We start from the raw sequence: 14,953 nt of genomic DNA on the forward strand, positions 1-14,953 counted from the left end.
CCGATCCACACGCTCTGGTCGAGAGGCCCCGCCCATCTGGCTGAATAGCCCCCAATGGCTTCAACACCGGGCGGCGACACGCAGCTGCCGAGCATCGCCTTCAGCCGAGAGCCCGTCGCCGGCAAGGCCATCGCACCGAATGGCTCAACCATCGGGCTCGACGCCAAGACACCCGGCCATGTCCCCGCGAGCGATGCCAAAACTCCACCGCCCGCCCCGCCGCAAGCTTCCGACTCCCTCGGCACCAGGGCCCTCCAGTTCATCTCGACCGCGACCCCGGCCACGCTGGCGGGGATCGCCGTCGCCTTCTCCGCCATAATCTACGCCATACTGGGGAGGCTGGGTCTGCTGCTCATCGGCGCGCTGGGAGGCGTGACCGCCTTCGCAACCCTCGAGGCGAGGAACCCAGAGATTGCGAGGGCGGTGCGAGGCGAAAAGGGCCCCGACGTCTTGGACAGGGTCTGGCTCGACCTGCGGACGGCTCAGACCCGGGACGGAGACGGCGCAAACCAAGACCAAGATACCGTCAAGGCCTTCGATGACTTTGGTCCCGAGACGCGCGAGGCCCTCGGAGGCCTGGTCGATGCCGTGATCCGAGACTACGTCAAGTGGTGGTACAGCCCAATCGTGCCGACGGATCGTTCCTTTCCCCTTGCCTGCCGCAAGACGCTCAACGCCTATCTCCTCGCCATCTCGAACCGCATGTCCCGCAAGCGTCCCGCCGATGCCTTCTTGGACCTGCTGACCAACTGCTCGTCCATCATCATCGTCTTCATGTCGGAGCTCGCCGCCGCCTACGCAGACCTGCCGCCCGAAACAAACATGACGGCCGCCGACGCCGTTTATAACTACCTAGCCTCGCATCCCGATTCGCGCCTGGCCAATCTCCTCAACCAGAGGCAGCAGGCCGCCAAGTTCAAGACCGTCGCAGAGGATCTGCTCAGCTTCCTCGACCGGAGCGCGCAAAACTGCGACCCTGCCCGCGTCTTCCTGCGCGAGATCCTGGCAAACTCGGTCCTCGAGACCACGCTGCAGACCTGCAGCAAGGCCGAGTGGATCAACGGATGGATCGTGTACCTGCTCGAGGCCGGAGAGCCGGACCTGAATCAGGCCATCGACGTCGGAATGCAGACTGGCCGTGACACCAGCGATCACAACGTGTTCGCCGACTTGGATGGAAACGTCGGTAACATTGGCATTGCCAAACCAGGTCGCTCCAGCACGGAGCCCGAGCGCAGCCGACGCAAGGAGTCCATGGGCCACAAGAAGAAGCTGAGCAAGGCCGACGAGAAGCTAGAGGAGGCGGCGGCAGAGTTGGGGCTGGACCGGTTACCTACGCCGGACGAGGCACACCGGACGGGACAGTCCGCCATCTTCGGCTCTTCGCCGCCAGGGCAGAGCAAAGAGAGCCTGCCCGAGCTCGATGTGTCGAGTAAACTCGGTTCGAGCGTCGCTGAAAAGTCGCCCGCTACAATGGCCTCTGTCGGCAAGACTCCACGAGGCCCAAGGCCGGACGAGTTCTCGACCAGAAGTGAAGCCGATAACCCGCCGCTGACGCCGCGATCGATCAAGGCTTCCTCTAGCGAAGGGTCGTCCTCGCCGAGAATCAGCGAACAACAATTCACCAGCTTTGATCAGATCGTGTCCCCGGCCCAGGATGACGCCGGAGAGAACGAAGCGCCCAAGAAGGCCCCCCTGACCCTCCATAACGCCTCCTTTACCCTGCACGACGACTCGACCGGGGACAGCAGCAAAATCCGCAGCAAGCCGACCTGGGATTATCTGATTCAGGTGGAACCGTCGTCGGCGGCGTATCCCGGATGGATGATTGTGCGGAGGTACTCCGACTTTGAGACGCTGCACGAGATTCTGCGGCGCATCGCGACCATCTCGGGCGCTACGGCGTTTACGGAGCTGCACAAGGAGCTGCCAGGCTGGAAGATCCACACGAGGGAATCTCTGCGCGGCGAGCTGGAGCGGTACCTGAGGGACGCGTGCTGGTACCAGACCCTGGCCGAGAGCGAGGGCATGAAGCGGTTCTTGGAAAAGTCCCAGGGGCACACGCATGGCAGCTCCAAGTCATTCGGGTGGGATTCCGTCGGCAAAAACATGCTCGACGTGCTCAACATGGGGCCAAAGGGAGCCGTGGAGGGCGGCAAGAACCTGGTCGGCGGCGTGAGCGGCGTCTTCAACAACTTTCCCAGCCTGAGCAGGAAGTCGACCAACCAGTCCATCGACCTGACCGCGAACTCCAGCCGCCTCTCCATATCCGGGCACTCGCCGGCGACGACGGCCAAGTCCCCAGCCCGGTCGGAGCGCGCGAGCATGGACAGCCAGCGGTCATCCGTCATCTCGACGCAGCCGGGCAAGATGGCGCCGATGGACCGGCGGCCGAGCCATCCGTCCCCGGGCGACGGCGACGGCGACGGCGGGAGGGTCGGTCGGGCGGACCGAACCGAGTCGTGGTCGGGCCCGGCCAGCACGCGACCTAGCAGGGAGCACAGCCGGACATCGAGCCTCGCGCCGCTGCACTCGCCCTCCACGGCCAGCCTGGAATTCATGAAGCTGCCTCCGCCGCCCGACGAGATGGGAGACGACTACGAGGCGTCGGTCAACGGCGAGGAGACCGGGACGAGGGCCGACGAGGGCGCGACGACGCACGCCACCCCGCGCAGCAGCATGCAGGGCGTCACGTCCCCCGCCGCAGCGGTGCCGGCGACCAACGGCGGAGCCAAGAAGGCTTCCGCCGCGAAGCCGGGCAAGCAGTACTCGCAGATGTCGGAGCACGAGACGCGGGTGGCGGTGGAGCTCCTGTTCGCCGTCATCAACGAAATGTACACGCTGTCGTCGGCGTGGAACATCCGGCGGACGCTGCTGACGGCGGCCAAGTCGTTCCTGCTGCGACCGGGCAACCCGTCGCTGCTGACGGTGCAGTCGCTGATCCAGACGTCGGTGCTCGACGCAAACACGTCGGACGCGGGCATCGCGGCGTCGCTGCGCACGCTGCGCGAGAACACGGTGCCGACCGAGGCGGAGCGCGCGGGGTGGCCGGCCGAGGCGTCGGCCGACGAGAAGGACCGGCTGGCGGTCAAGGCGCGGCGGCTGCTCATCCAGAGCGGCGTGCCCGCGGCGCTCATGGGCGTCATGGGCCAGGCGGCGACGGGGGACGCGCTGGGCAGGGTGTTTGACTGTTTGCAGATTGAAGAGGTGGCGCGGGGGTTGGTTTTTGGGCTGATTCTGCAGGCCGTCAGGATTGTGACGCATTGATGGGTGTTGTTTTCGACTATCAAGCAGGGAAAGAAAAGAACAAGGCGATGGCAGGCATTACGATGACGGAGCGGCTACTTTTCCCCTGCCCGGGGTGGCGAGGGGGCTTTTTGTACAACCACGAGATATTCCTTTTCTTTTCCTGTTTTCTTCTTTGATGTCGTTTTCTTCCTGTTTCAAGCTTTGCAGCGTGGGCGGAGCTGTGCCCTCTGGCATCTTTCCACGGGGCAAGCGGTGGGAGGGGGTTTGTTCTTGGCGACGATGCCAGGCCGGGCGACCAGAGCGTCCACGACTTGATTTCTACACTCTTGTTGACGTTTTCTTTCCGCCTCCTTGACTGAGGAATAACGTAGCGGGTCGCGTTCGAAATACATGGCCCCATGTACGCGGGGGGGTTGTGCAGCTGTCTTTCCCGTCCTTTCTCCGCTATAAGCGAGGGGCGGAGACCTGGCCTGAAGAAGTTGGTGGGATTAAGCATAGGAGTGGCAACGCGCCCGGTATATTTGCATCTCGTGGCTGGGCGTGGGAGGGGGGCGCTTGTTGTAGGTGGGCGTGACTTGAAGCCGTGGTCATTACGTGCGCAACGACGCGCGCTTCCGTCCATTGACCCGTCGTGGCCGTGTTTGCATGTATGAGAGTACTTTTCATATCGGAAACGAAAGACCAAAGTGGAAGTGCAAAGAAAGCAAGAACCAAGGCCCGACTTTGAACATGGATGACCCTTAATCATCCCCCCCCCCCTTTTCCCCCCGGCTCATCACCCCAGACCCCCGACGGCAAGGAACGTCTTTTCTTTTCTAGAAGACAAAAAGGAAGACGAGGCGCAGTCCCAGCTCTGGGTGCTGCTTGCATGTCGTCCCCCCTCGCGTAGCACATGTACAGTACATCTCCTCTCTCTATACTCGTACTGTGCCAAGTCCGCACCCGCTCCTCCGGATGTGCCCCACCCACGCGCCGGCCCCCCGGCCCCGAACCCCCCCCCCCCGCCATTCCCCGGTTCGGGACACAAGATCAGCATCGGTACCAGCGGATCACCCTGCCGCATCTATATTGCAGTATATCCCTCCGTCCAGCACCAGGGTTTAAGCGTGCAGGGGGATCGGAAAGCCGGAAAACCCCAGAAGTGAGAGCCGAAAGAGAGGAATACAAGGAAAAGGTTCGGACCAAAGGAACGCTCCGGCAATCATCCTGCACTTCCTCCTCCACGGCGTGGAACCGACACCCTCCCTCCTTCCCTCCCTCATTTGCTCCTCGCGTCCCACACCAATCTGCAGTCCCAAGGGGGTCTACTTTCTTACCATGCGATACCCCTTCTTCACTTGTACAATTATCCAACGTCGGCGTACTCAGAGCAGTAAGCAGAAATAAACCCGTACTCAACCAAGGCAAGCAAACCTACACCGTAGGTGACGTGTTACAGGAGACGATCCATCTGCAAGGTACGCGCAGACGGTCAAATACACAGCTCACAGAATCTGCATTACTGACTCAATCAGGCTATGCTCCACTCACGTTCTCAGATGGTGCGAGGCAAGATGGTGCGAGGCAAGATGCCGTCATTGGCTTCTGCTCGAGAACATACATGACGGGGAAATGACACGATAATGTCACAATGTGGAAAGGGACCGAGCAAATAGGGCAGGCATTAATATTAGAAAGGACAATCTGTACACAGTGCTTGCACGTATGGACATGATCGTGGCCAATCGCCTTCCAAAACAAATGAAAACAAAATATCTAGAATACTGGAGAATGAAGAATCAGGCCACACCAAGGTCGCGCTCCAGACGCTAATGTCTCGTAAAGGACGGACGAGTCAGCGGTGGTGGAGGGCGTTCGTGTTCCCGTTTCAGGCACACGTGCAACCAGCTGTAGCCGTCGCCCATGTCCTTGGGCCCGTCGTCACCATCCCCGCAGGCTTCCTCTGCGCGTTCCAGCATCCTTCCATCCAGGGTCAGACCATGTGCACGTCACAGGTCGCCGGTCCGGGTGCTGAAAGATCAAGCGAGTAAGTGATAAGGGTAATGAACTTCGCGGAAGTGTACTCATGTCGAAGCTCCGGTGCAATGGTGCAATGCGCGGCTGAAAGAGCGCCGCAGTTCAGGCATGGTGCCATGGAGTGACGCAGGCTATGATGAAAGCTAGAAAAAGAACAATGACTGCTGGTATCTCGCGCCCCAGGCTGCCCTGGCCAAGCAGGACCCCGAAAAAGCCTTCCTTGGCATCGCCTTGTTTCGGGTGTGGAACAAAGGAAAAATCCCCAAAAACAAACGAGGAATAAGAAAGAGTCGCAGGCTCGTGTCGTCAAAAGGAAGCACGCTAGATGATGTGGCGCAACGGGTATCAAGGGCACTTTTGTAGACAAAGAAACGGCAAAGTCGCACATAGACATGGGTGTATGTACACTGCGGGTGGTGGTAGAGGATTATCGTCATGTATGGACGTGGCGGCTCAAGGCTTGAACACGGCGCTCGTGAGAAGAAGTTCACCTTCGGCCGGCTTGATGTCTTTGAGCGGCGGCGGCGGCGGCACGGACGGCATCGTCTCTTTGGGCCCGTCCTTGGTAGTCGAGGTATGGGAAGCAGGGGTTCGCGGCGGAGGAAAAACAAAGGAAGATGCCGAGCCGTTTGGGGTCGCCGAGCCCTTGGAACTCCCGTGCTTCCCGCGCTCGCCCTGCCTCCCAGAAGACTCCCACGGCTTGGCGGGGATCCGTTGGCTGCCCATTCGGGAGATTTCGTCTTCGACGTCGGCGAGCAAGGCAAAGACATCGCCGCCCACGTAGACCCGTATGCTTTCCACATCAGACCGTTTTGGGCCTTTGGCCACGCTGCCCCGAGTCTGCTGGGCAGCCTGCTCGATCTCCACGACGGGCTGTTCGATGACGGTGCTGGGCACTTGGGCAACCACCCGCTGCGGCGATGGCGACTCGCCTCCAAGGGGGTTGGAGAATGCCTGTCTCTTCGGACTCCGGGGGGGCGTGGAGATGCCGGAAGGGACGGGCGACCTGACGCCCATGATCTGCTGCAGGGACTCGCAGGAAGCGGCGGGGCTGCTCGGAACAGGGAGCAGGGTAGCGGCTGCGACGTGCTCGAGGAGCTTCTGGCGGATCCGTGCGCGTCGATTCTCGACATGCTCGAGCTTGTTGACCCAGTCGTCGATGGAATCGTCCAGCTCGGCCAGGGCCTCTTCTTGCCGCAGCATCGACTCGTGACTGAAACGAGTCGTGCGCGGCGAGCGAAGGTATTGGCAAATCCGAGAATGGAGATTGCGGCGCCCAGATCGTAGAGACGTGTAGGTGCGTCGGAGGTACTCTGTCCGTTCGTCGAGTTGACGAAGTTCCTGGTGCGGGAGTTTAGCACTTGACGCCGTATGGCAGATGAAAAGGAAGAGGCGCGTACCTTGGAGAGGGCCTCGACGTCGCCGGCTCCGAGGACTTCAAACCTCTCGGCTTGACGATATGCCTGCTTCTGAAGCGACGACGAGTCCCCGGCACTCAGCTTACCCAATGCATCGCGCGGCTTCCAGCCCCTGGGCAGGTCCTCGAAAGCCCTTCGCTCAAGGCTCTTGTCTCGCACGCACTCACTGCACTTGGGCGGAGCCGGGAGCGGGCTGTTCTTGTCCTTGTCCCTGCAAATATTGCTGCTGGGTTGGCCGTCGCGCTTCCTGGGTCGCCCTCTATCCACTATGCTCGACGAGGCGGATACCCGTCTTTGATGTCCGCAGGCGGCGCCGTAAGGCGATGCATCGTCGGTGTAAGGTGTGGCGAAGCCGTCACCGCTACCAGGGCCATCCCACGACTTGGGCGAAGCACAGTGAAGTTCCGTAAGCGGCGCAGACATGGGAGTGGTGAGTGCAGTGCCCGAGGTGCCGTCTGTGGTGGCGGATCGGGGCAAGGAGAGATCTGGAGTCGAGACACTGGGTGTGTAGAGTTCCCGGCCCAGGGGTGAGGATTCGAGGACTGGCCGGGGAGACTCCCGGGGCGGAGCGCTATCGGAGCGAAGCTTTGCGAGGGAAATCTTGGACTGGAGGAGAGGAGCAGGGCGGTTGCGTTGGTGAATGATGAGCGGGGCTGGGCTATCGGGAAGGAGACTCGGGGGCGACCAGGCTGGCTCTGCAGTGCCAGTGAAAGCCCTGTCGAGGGTGGATGCGAAGCCATGATGGTCTCTGTCCTTGGAAATGGGGGTTGGAACTGGCCCCGTCTTCTCCTTGGGAGCGCTGGAAGAGCGCTCGTGGAGGGCCGGCCGGCCGGGAATGGTGGCTGCTTCGTTGGTCAGCGAGAATGCCAGGGTGGCTCGGAGAGGGCAGCACATACGTGAGTCCATGGGGACCTCCTGGACGGTTGTCATGTGAGAGGAATCCTGAGGGATAGGCTTGCGTCGTCGCGCTTGACTGTGCTGGTTGGGTCTCAAGCGCAGATGGGCGACGGCATTGGCCTTGTCGGTCTTGTCGCCCATGGCATAGGCAAAGGCCTTCTCGGGATCGAGGGCCTTGCCGCTGCTGGAAAGAGGCAGCTGCTTGTCCTTGGGAAAGAGTTGATACCTGCGCTGCTGATCCGAAGGCAGCATCCTCCACGCGTGGGGCTTGTCGGAAGATGAAGCCTGTGATGGCGATTGTCGAGGAGAGGCGTGCTCTGCGTTGGCAACGCAGCTGGCAATGTGAGCCATGGTGCTTGCGACGTTCTGATGTCTATTGCTCGGAGTTGAGAGTGCGTTGGCGCGACGGTCGACAGGAGCCGTACGTCAAAGAGAGAAGCTCCGTGCCAGACGGGGACGCCGGAGTAGGCGATATATAACGACGAAGTTGTGCCAGGCCCGCAGGGGGCCCCCGCCGGCGAGAGACGAGGTGCACCATCCATCGGGAAGGGCTGCACAGACCGAGATCCTGAGACGGCACCCATGGAGGTTGGGGTGTGGTTCCGATGGTCAAGGTGGTGGAGGAGGTGGTGGTGGCGGTGGGCGGTGGGCGGTGGGCGGTGGGGAAGTACATACTCGGAACAGTGCGGAGGATTACCTGAACCGGGCCCGTACCTGCCCGTCATGCACACTCTACGTACTAGAGTGGCCCAGCCCTTTGACCCCTCCCCTCCTCCCTCCCCTCCCCTACCCTGCTGCCCTGTAAAGGTACTAATGTACCTCCTTTTAGGAGTAGGGGGAGGAATACTGAGGTACCTTAGGTAGTTTGGGTTTGAAACCCAAATGTACTGCAGCCATTTCCGCACAATGGGTTGCAGGCACATGTACAGTATGGCGCACGTGGGCGAGGCCGAAGCAAGTTGGAGGCGCCGTATTACCGTTGCACCCCGCCTCCCGAGGGGCTGGTTCTATCGCGCCAGGCCCTCAAGTACAGGCACCTTGGCACCCTACAGGGGGGACAGTCAGGACTCGCGGCGCCCCCGGATCGCCGGGAACAAGCGCCGGGCAGACAGGCAGCAGGCATCTCCCGGCGGCGCAGCAACGCCTGGGCTGCTGGAGCAGGGGGGGGGGGGTGTTGAAGATGCACAAAATAGCACAGTGGCGTCACACAAGAGCGCCGCCATCCTTTCAATCCGTCGTCTCTTTTTTCTACGTCTTCCTTAAGTTACCAATTCTTTTTATTCCTTTACCTTCTTTTTTTAGCCCTGTTCCTGGTTGTCCCCTGTACTTGGCACCTGCAGGGACCCTAACTTTGAATTGCAGACAGTCCCCTCCCGCCCGGGCTTGATAGCGGGTGCACTCGCTCGTATACAGTATACATCGACGAAGTGATAGATTACGGACCAGAATCGAGTAGACATATCCCGGGCCAGCCGGATCGATGGGCTCGTGTGCTGGATAAAGTCGCGTGGGCAGCATCAGTGCGCCGCGAGCTCGCCATTGCAAGCAGTCGGAATTACCCCCGTCATTTGTCTGTGGGTGAGGAGCGAAACGTTGTCTCCCCCCCCCCTTCTACTCTGGTCCAAAACGCTCTCTTTCTTGCTTGGCCCCAAACCGGTAAGTCAAGGAATCCGAATGCAACGATTACTTGCAGAAGCAAGAAAAGAAAAACGAGGAAGCATGGAGCGGTTCGTGCTTGTTATCCACCACGGCCCAGAATGGCCCCTTGGATCCCGCCGGGGGAGCATCAAAGGGCAATCCATCATGGCCGTTGTCCATCTTCAACGCCGATTCACCACCGTCTCCGTGCCGCCACCGGCTAAAGGGGGGAAATGAAGAGAAGGAAAAGAAGAAGCGGAGCCCGTGAGTGGTACGGTAAAGGGAAACGGCTTATACCACCCAAGACGCTAGTAAATAGTCGCCGCAATACGACGCCCTCGCTAGGACCCCGTGCTGGCGTCATAGCTCAGATGCCCTTCCACGGCTCAACCTTTGCTCTGCCGTCTGCTGTACGTATCATCACACTGTACACAGCTCGCACGTGAAGAAAAAGGATGCGGAGCAGAGGACAGAAGTGACGTTGGCTTGTCATGCGCATGCATGAACCGTACGGGCCCAAACCAACCAGAAGTCTTTGCTCGCCGGCTCTTGACGGGAGCCGGCAACTGATTACGCCACGATGAGGTTGTTGCTGTTTCACAAGCTCTCAACGTACGTCAGGCAGTCTTGGCAGTCGCTGGCTTTGGCTTTAACCAGCTGCCGGCTGGACCAAGATGGCCGAGGTCAGGCGACTGCCACGGTGCAGATGGTCGACGGCCTCGACCTGTGCCTCCAGATGCCGACAGATAGCCGCAAATCGCGGGGGAGCAGCACGCACAAAACACTGCTGCAAGCAGGCACATGGGGCCAACTCAAAGACAGGCCATGTTCGCCGTGGAGTTTCAGCCGCATGCTTGACGCCGGCATCGCAGACAACAAAGCGCGCGTCACCAAAGCCCCCTAGGCCCGATGCGTGACACGCGTGGACTTGGCCAAACATTGCCCATGATGAATCAGCAAGGGACAATGGAAGAGCTGGCCAAGGAAGCAGGGTAGAGAAATACGAGTCTCGAGTCGGTTCTGGGTCGGGTGTCAGGCACGGCACTGGGCCAAGATGCCCTGTAGCCACAGTGGACTGAGTGCTCCAGGTACAGTACACAGTACACACACACACACACGCACACACAGGTGCCCGCCCACCATCTCAAACCCTTCTAGACGCGTCACGCGACTAGGCAAACCCTCTCTCTCTCTCCCTCCCCCCCCCTCGCTGGCCATTCTCGAAAGACAGCTCTGGCCTCCGTAGAGGCTTGCATGCCCGTGTGCACGTCCCGGCAGACGAGACGAAATGTTCCAACCGCATACGGCTTCTTCCGTCGTGCCCACCATCGTGATCCCACCATCGTGATCACGCTGCTGCATCTCGGCACCAGCATCGCCACTCACTTCGGGAGCCGGCTTGCCTAGCTGGATGACATGGGGCGTCATCTACCGACAAGCCGCCCGGAAAACGATGAGTAGACGGAGATTAACCACAGCATCTCGGCGATATTGACCCGGAGCTTGTCCACGTGGTGCCGTCCCGTCGCCGTGCGCGCGCAGTGGCCACCCTCATGAGACCGGCTCTTCCCCTTCCCAGCCAGCTCGTCAGCTCATGATGACGAACTTCGCCCGAGGCCATCGTTTCCCCGGAGTTGGCTGCCCTGCACACATTGATACCAACTGCAGCAGCCGAGCTGTCTCTTTGTTGCCACGGCTGGTTGGACAAAGCCAAGGCCGTATCCCCGTCCCCGTCCCCGTCCCCGTACATGTACACGCAACGCACCGGGCCTCCCTCATCTCTCAGAAACAGCTCGGCATGCAGCCCGCTTCTCGTCAAGCAGCCTGGTGTTTTCATGTCTGCGATGCAAAGGCATTCGGCGTTCCATGTTGGTGATACAAGCCGAGGTCCAAGCGGCACTCGCTGCTGTAGAGTATTCAGTTGCACGGCCGAGGTACACCGACGGCGTCGAGCATGTCCCGTCTGAAACAATGCCTTGCATTTACGCCTTTGGGCAAGGTCCATATCCAATCAACCTTAACTAATCCTTCGGGCCTATCCATGCTGGCTCAAACGCCGTCGACGGGAGAGAGATCCCGTCACCACTTGCCGCTCCATCCACACTGGAAAGGCACTACCCGTCCTCCTTTAACCACGTGCAATTATATCACCAACTAGAGCACCCGGTTCAATGCTGCTCGCCATCCACCACGGTAGCCATCTTGCCCTCAAATTTCTCCTGCTTGAAACGACCAAAACAAAGCTTGAGGCTCGTCGGCCACTAGCTGCGTGCCTTCCCTGGAACAACCTTTGGTGACCAGGCTGTATATGGATTCAATGACTGCTGAGCAGAACAGACATCCTGACTAGCCTCTGGGAGCTAGCTCGACTCTGCGTGGCCGCTTCCCCACAAACCTGAACCTGGACATCCTTGGAATCGACCTATGAGGATCGCCGCTACTGTGGGCGGAACGACACACCTCAATTGCACAGCCGAGCGAGTCCCTGGCTGGGTACCTGTTTCAATATCATCAGCAGACGCCTAAGCTTGTCCTCGGCTCGAAACTGAGTCGAGCCCATGTTCCCGACTCGTTTTGCGCCCGACTCGACGAGCGCAGCGGGAGCCGAAATCAGGTTTGAAGAAACAGATCTTCAAAACAGCGCACATCACTATATACTGACTCGTCGAGCTCGGAGATTAAGGGCCGAAACGAAACACCTACACGAGGAGTTGGCAAACAGGCATTAGTCGGCGCCGTTGAACAGAAGAGACGGGACAGCTGGAGCCATGGGTTCTTCGTCCCAGTCATGATTAATCCTAGGGCGTTACTGATGATTGCGCCAACCCAAGAAATATGGGTAACGCGAGATGAACTGGCCCTTGAATTAAAGTGCCCGAGAATGAGGTCATGGTGAGCAATCCCCCCAGACTCGCGGCGGCTAAATGAGTTGAAGTTCAAAGACCGACGAGGGTTCTAATATTAAACCAGTGCGTGTTCTCGTGTCATGACTCAAAAGAACGTCGCAAGCTACTAAAAGACGGACTCAAATGGATCGGGTTCGACGTCTTTCATCGGCCGGCTGAATCAGCTGGACTATCAACTGGATCCAAATATAAATCTTTCACCTGAAATTTCAGTCTTTGCGAACCGATTTCTTTCTATTCCAGTCCGTACTTGCGGGACCGCCCGAGCTGAGAACAGATGCTCCATGACTCCGAAGATCAAACATGGAAAGAAGGACGTCGTGGCGCAGCCCGTGGCTATCGCGGGCTATGTCGTCCTTGCTGAATCCATCTTCAAGGCCCCGAACGGTCTCGAACGCGCCAGGTGACCATAATCTCGTAGCATCTACCCTGGAAGCACAAATGAGTCGTACTGGAGCTCTCAATTCGGAGTCAAGAGTGTCAACTTTTCTGCCAAGTATGTGTGTCTCGGCGAAATTGAGCTCGGATCCAAACAGCTGAGATTAGCCCAGATTCAAACTTCCCCGTGTAGAACATTTCACGTTATTTACCCTTCTCCTGAGTCATCGTATCTGAGTAGTGTCCTGACGAATTGAACGAACATTGTTGGAGTAGGCCTGAACAAGTGTTTCTCCACGACGCAATGAGCACAGCATGGAACGTTGGCACCCACCCTCTTTCTTGCATTGCGCACTCTTCCAGCGCATGGAGACACATTTGGTTATAGTTCCCCTTGAGGAAGAGAGAAAGGTGACAGTTATGGCGAGGCGCGGGGGGTTGATCAGGTTTGTAAGTTCGGTGAGTCCAGAGGCCACAACACCGACGATGGGACTGATGTCGCCCTCGACCAAGTTGACTAATATACTTCCAGATGCGAGTCTTTCCAGAGAAGAAAGTGCAGTGATGAGGCGAGATTTGCCTATAGCCAGGTGGGCTAAGTCGGAGACCTAACGCATTAGAGGAGAACGACGGCAGCTCGACCTCAATGTCTCAGGCCGTCCAAGCAGACAATCCCGCATCTAGACTTACAGTCTTGCGAGAAGAGAAATAAAGGAATCGCGGGACTTTGTACAAAACTCAGTCAGCAAGCTGCGGATTGAAGGTCACACCGGACAGGGTAATGAAATCCCGACAGCCCGTAAGCCCGTATTATTGGATCATCAACATGCCACTCCATTCCATGCTGAAGATGACGACACGTGAGCTTAAAAGCTCGAACGCAGCCGTCAGCGTCGGCTTCCTCCTCGGATTCCAACCGACTCCGTCAACCTCGAGCCCCTGATCTTTCTCTGCCTTTGAAACACCCCATTTTTGGGCACTCCGGAGACTGAACATGACACTGCCTTTCACTTCGTATCGCAAGCTCGCGCTTGGCTGCCTCGTCGCCTTCGCTGCCTTTACCCTCGGCGAATCGGCCCCGCGTCGTCCAACGAGCCCCGCGATGCCGTCATCTCAAATGCAGCCACACAGGCCGGCAAACGGGCCCGAACCCGCTCAACAAGCTAGCTGTCACGCTGCGGCAAACCGGCTCGTCGCCCCCGACCGTGCGCGCCACCGTCACCAACAAGAACTACTTCCCCGTTACAATCGTAGCCTACCAGTCGCCCCTGGATCAGCTGGCCCTGCAACTCGGTATGCTGTCCATCACACCCGCCGGCTCCAAGACGCCGCTCGAGCTGCGGGTCGTCAAGGTCAAGCGGGTGTGGCCTCCCCCCGAAGGGTCGCTCATCGTCATCCAGCCGGGAGCGAGCGCCACCAATGACATGGTAATTCAGGAACCAACGGTCCCGATGGATAAGCTCGACAGGAAAGCCACCGTCGTCTTCAGCGGCGACTGGATCGCAGTCTGGCCCCGACCGAGGAATCAAATCAGCAAATCCGAGATTGAGAACGCGAGCGAGAGCGCCTTTTCAGGCCCCTTCTCAACACGCGCCCTTGAGATTAGGGTTAAATAGTCACATGTACTACCTGTGTTTTGGGACCAACGTGCCTACGAACGTTCTTTGCTCGGAGACTATGGCAAAGCACAAGGCTGGCCTCTGAGAGCCTGTTTGTGTGGGCTTTCACGAGTAGGGGTATGTCAAAGTACGCCTCTGGTAGTAGTAACTTGCACCGGCAGAAAGGGTCAGGGCAGCTAGATCAGTACCAAATAGCAAGTGCCAATACCGGGCACTGCTCTATGACGTGCATGTGACCAGATCATCACGACCAGGTATAATGCAAAGGTCTGGTGCTTCAGTCGGCGTACCAAAACTGTCCATCTCGCAGATTACCGAACTCCCGACTTAACATTATTCCATGCCTTGCAAGTATGTGTGGGAAGCCATCTGAACTAACCCTGTGACCTATAATGTATGTTGGCAGTTTGCGATTGGGCCTTGTTGTCGTACAAGGTTCACCACCAATCAAATCAATAGAAACACGTCGTTGCTCCTTCGCTCCAAGGCTCACACTATGGCAGAAGACGAGCAAAAAGCCACTGTGGAATTCCAAGAACGCGGGCGATACCAATATTGGGCTTCACCAAGTCTTAGTCGAAGTATTTAGAGAGTCTCGTTGATTTCATAGCAACACGAAGTAAAGACTGTATGTACATGTAAAAAGAACATGGACTCGTGAATCACTCTTCCCCGACAGATCCACGGCAACCTCGCCTTCCCTGCGTCCAAAGTTGGCGTTTGATTTCCGAAGGGCCTGTCTTGTAGGCGGCATCAAGTGCTATCGCACCATTTAAAGAAGTTTGAGGCAGTTCAGCGCAACGACATTGATAAGAGTTCCCTGATGGACACA

General features: G+C 58.6%; 2 protein-coding genes across 2 annotated transcripts; one reads left to right on the forward strand and one right to left on the reverse strand.

Annotated features, from left to right (window-relative positions):
- Positions 1-54: 54 nt before the first annotated feature.
- Positions 55-3,267, forward strand: HRG_04188 (PXA domain-containing protein; the record flags this gene model as incomplete). Its single annotated transcript, XM_044862659.1, has 1 exon — positions 55-3,267. One exon carries the CDS (start codon positions 55-57, stop codon positions 3,265-3,267), a length of 3,213 nt encoding a protein of 1,070 aa, XP_044721273.1.
- A 2,451-nt stretch (positions 3,268-5,718) lies between these two features.
- HRG_04189 (up-regulated during septation domain-containing protein) lies at positions 5,719-7,931 on the reverse strand (the record flags this gene model as incomplete). Its single annotated transcript, XM_044862660.1, has 5 exons — positions 5,719-6,606; positions 6,666-6,795; positions 6,847-7,182; positions 7,231-7,525; positions 7,580-7,931. The coding sequence occupies 5 exons, from the start codon at positions 7,929-7,931 to the stop codon at positions 5,719-5,721; spliced, it is 2,001 nt and encodes a 666-aa protein (XP_044721274.1).
- Positions 7,932-14,953: the final 7,022 nt, after the last annotated feature.

This window comes from Hirsutella rhossiliensis (genome assembly GCF_020360975.1).
Source record: "Hirsutella rhossiliensis strain HR02 chromosome Unknown scaffold00004, whole genome shotgun sequence".
NCBI classification, from domain to species: Eukaryota; Fungi; Ascomycota; class Sordariomycetes; order Hypocreales; family Ophiocordycipitaceae; genus Hirsutella; species Hirsutella rhossiliensis.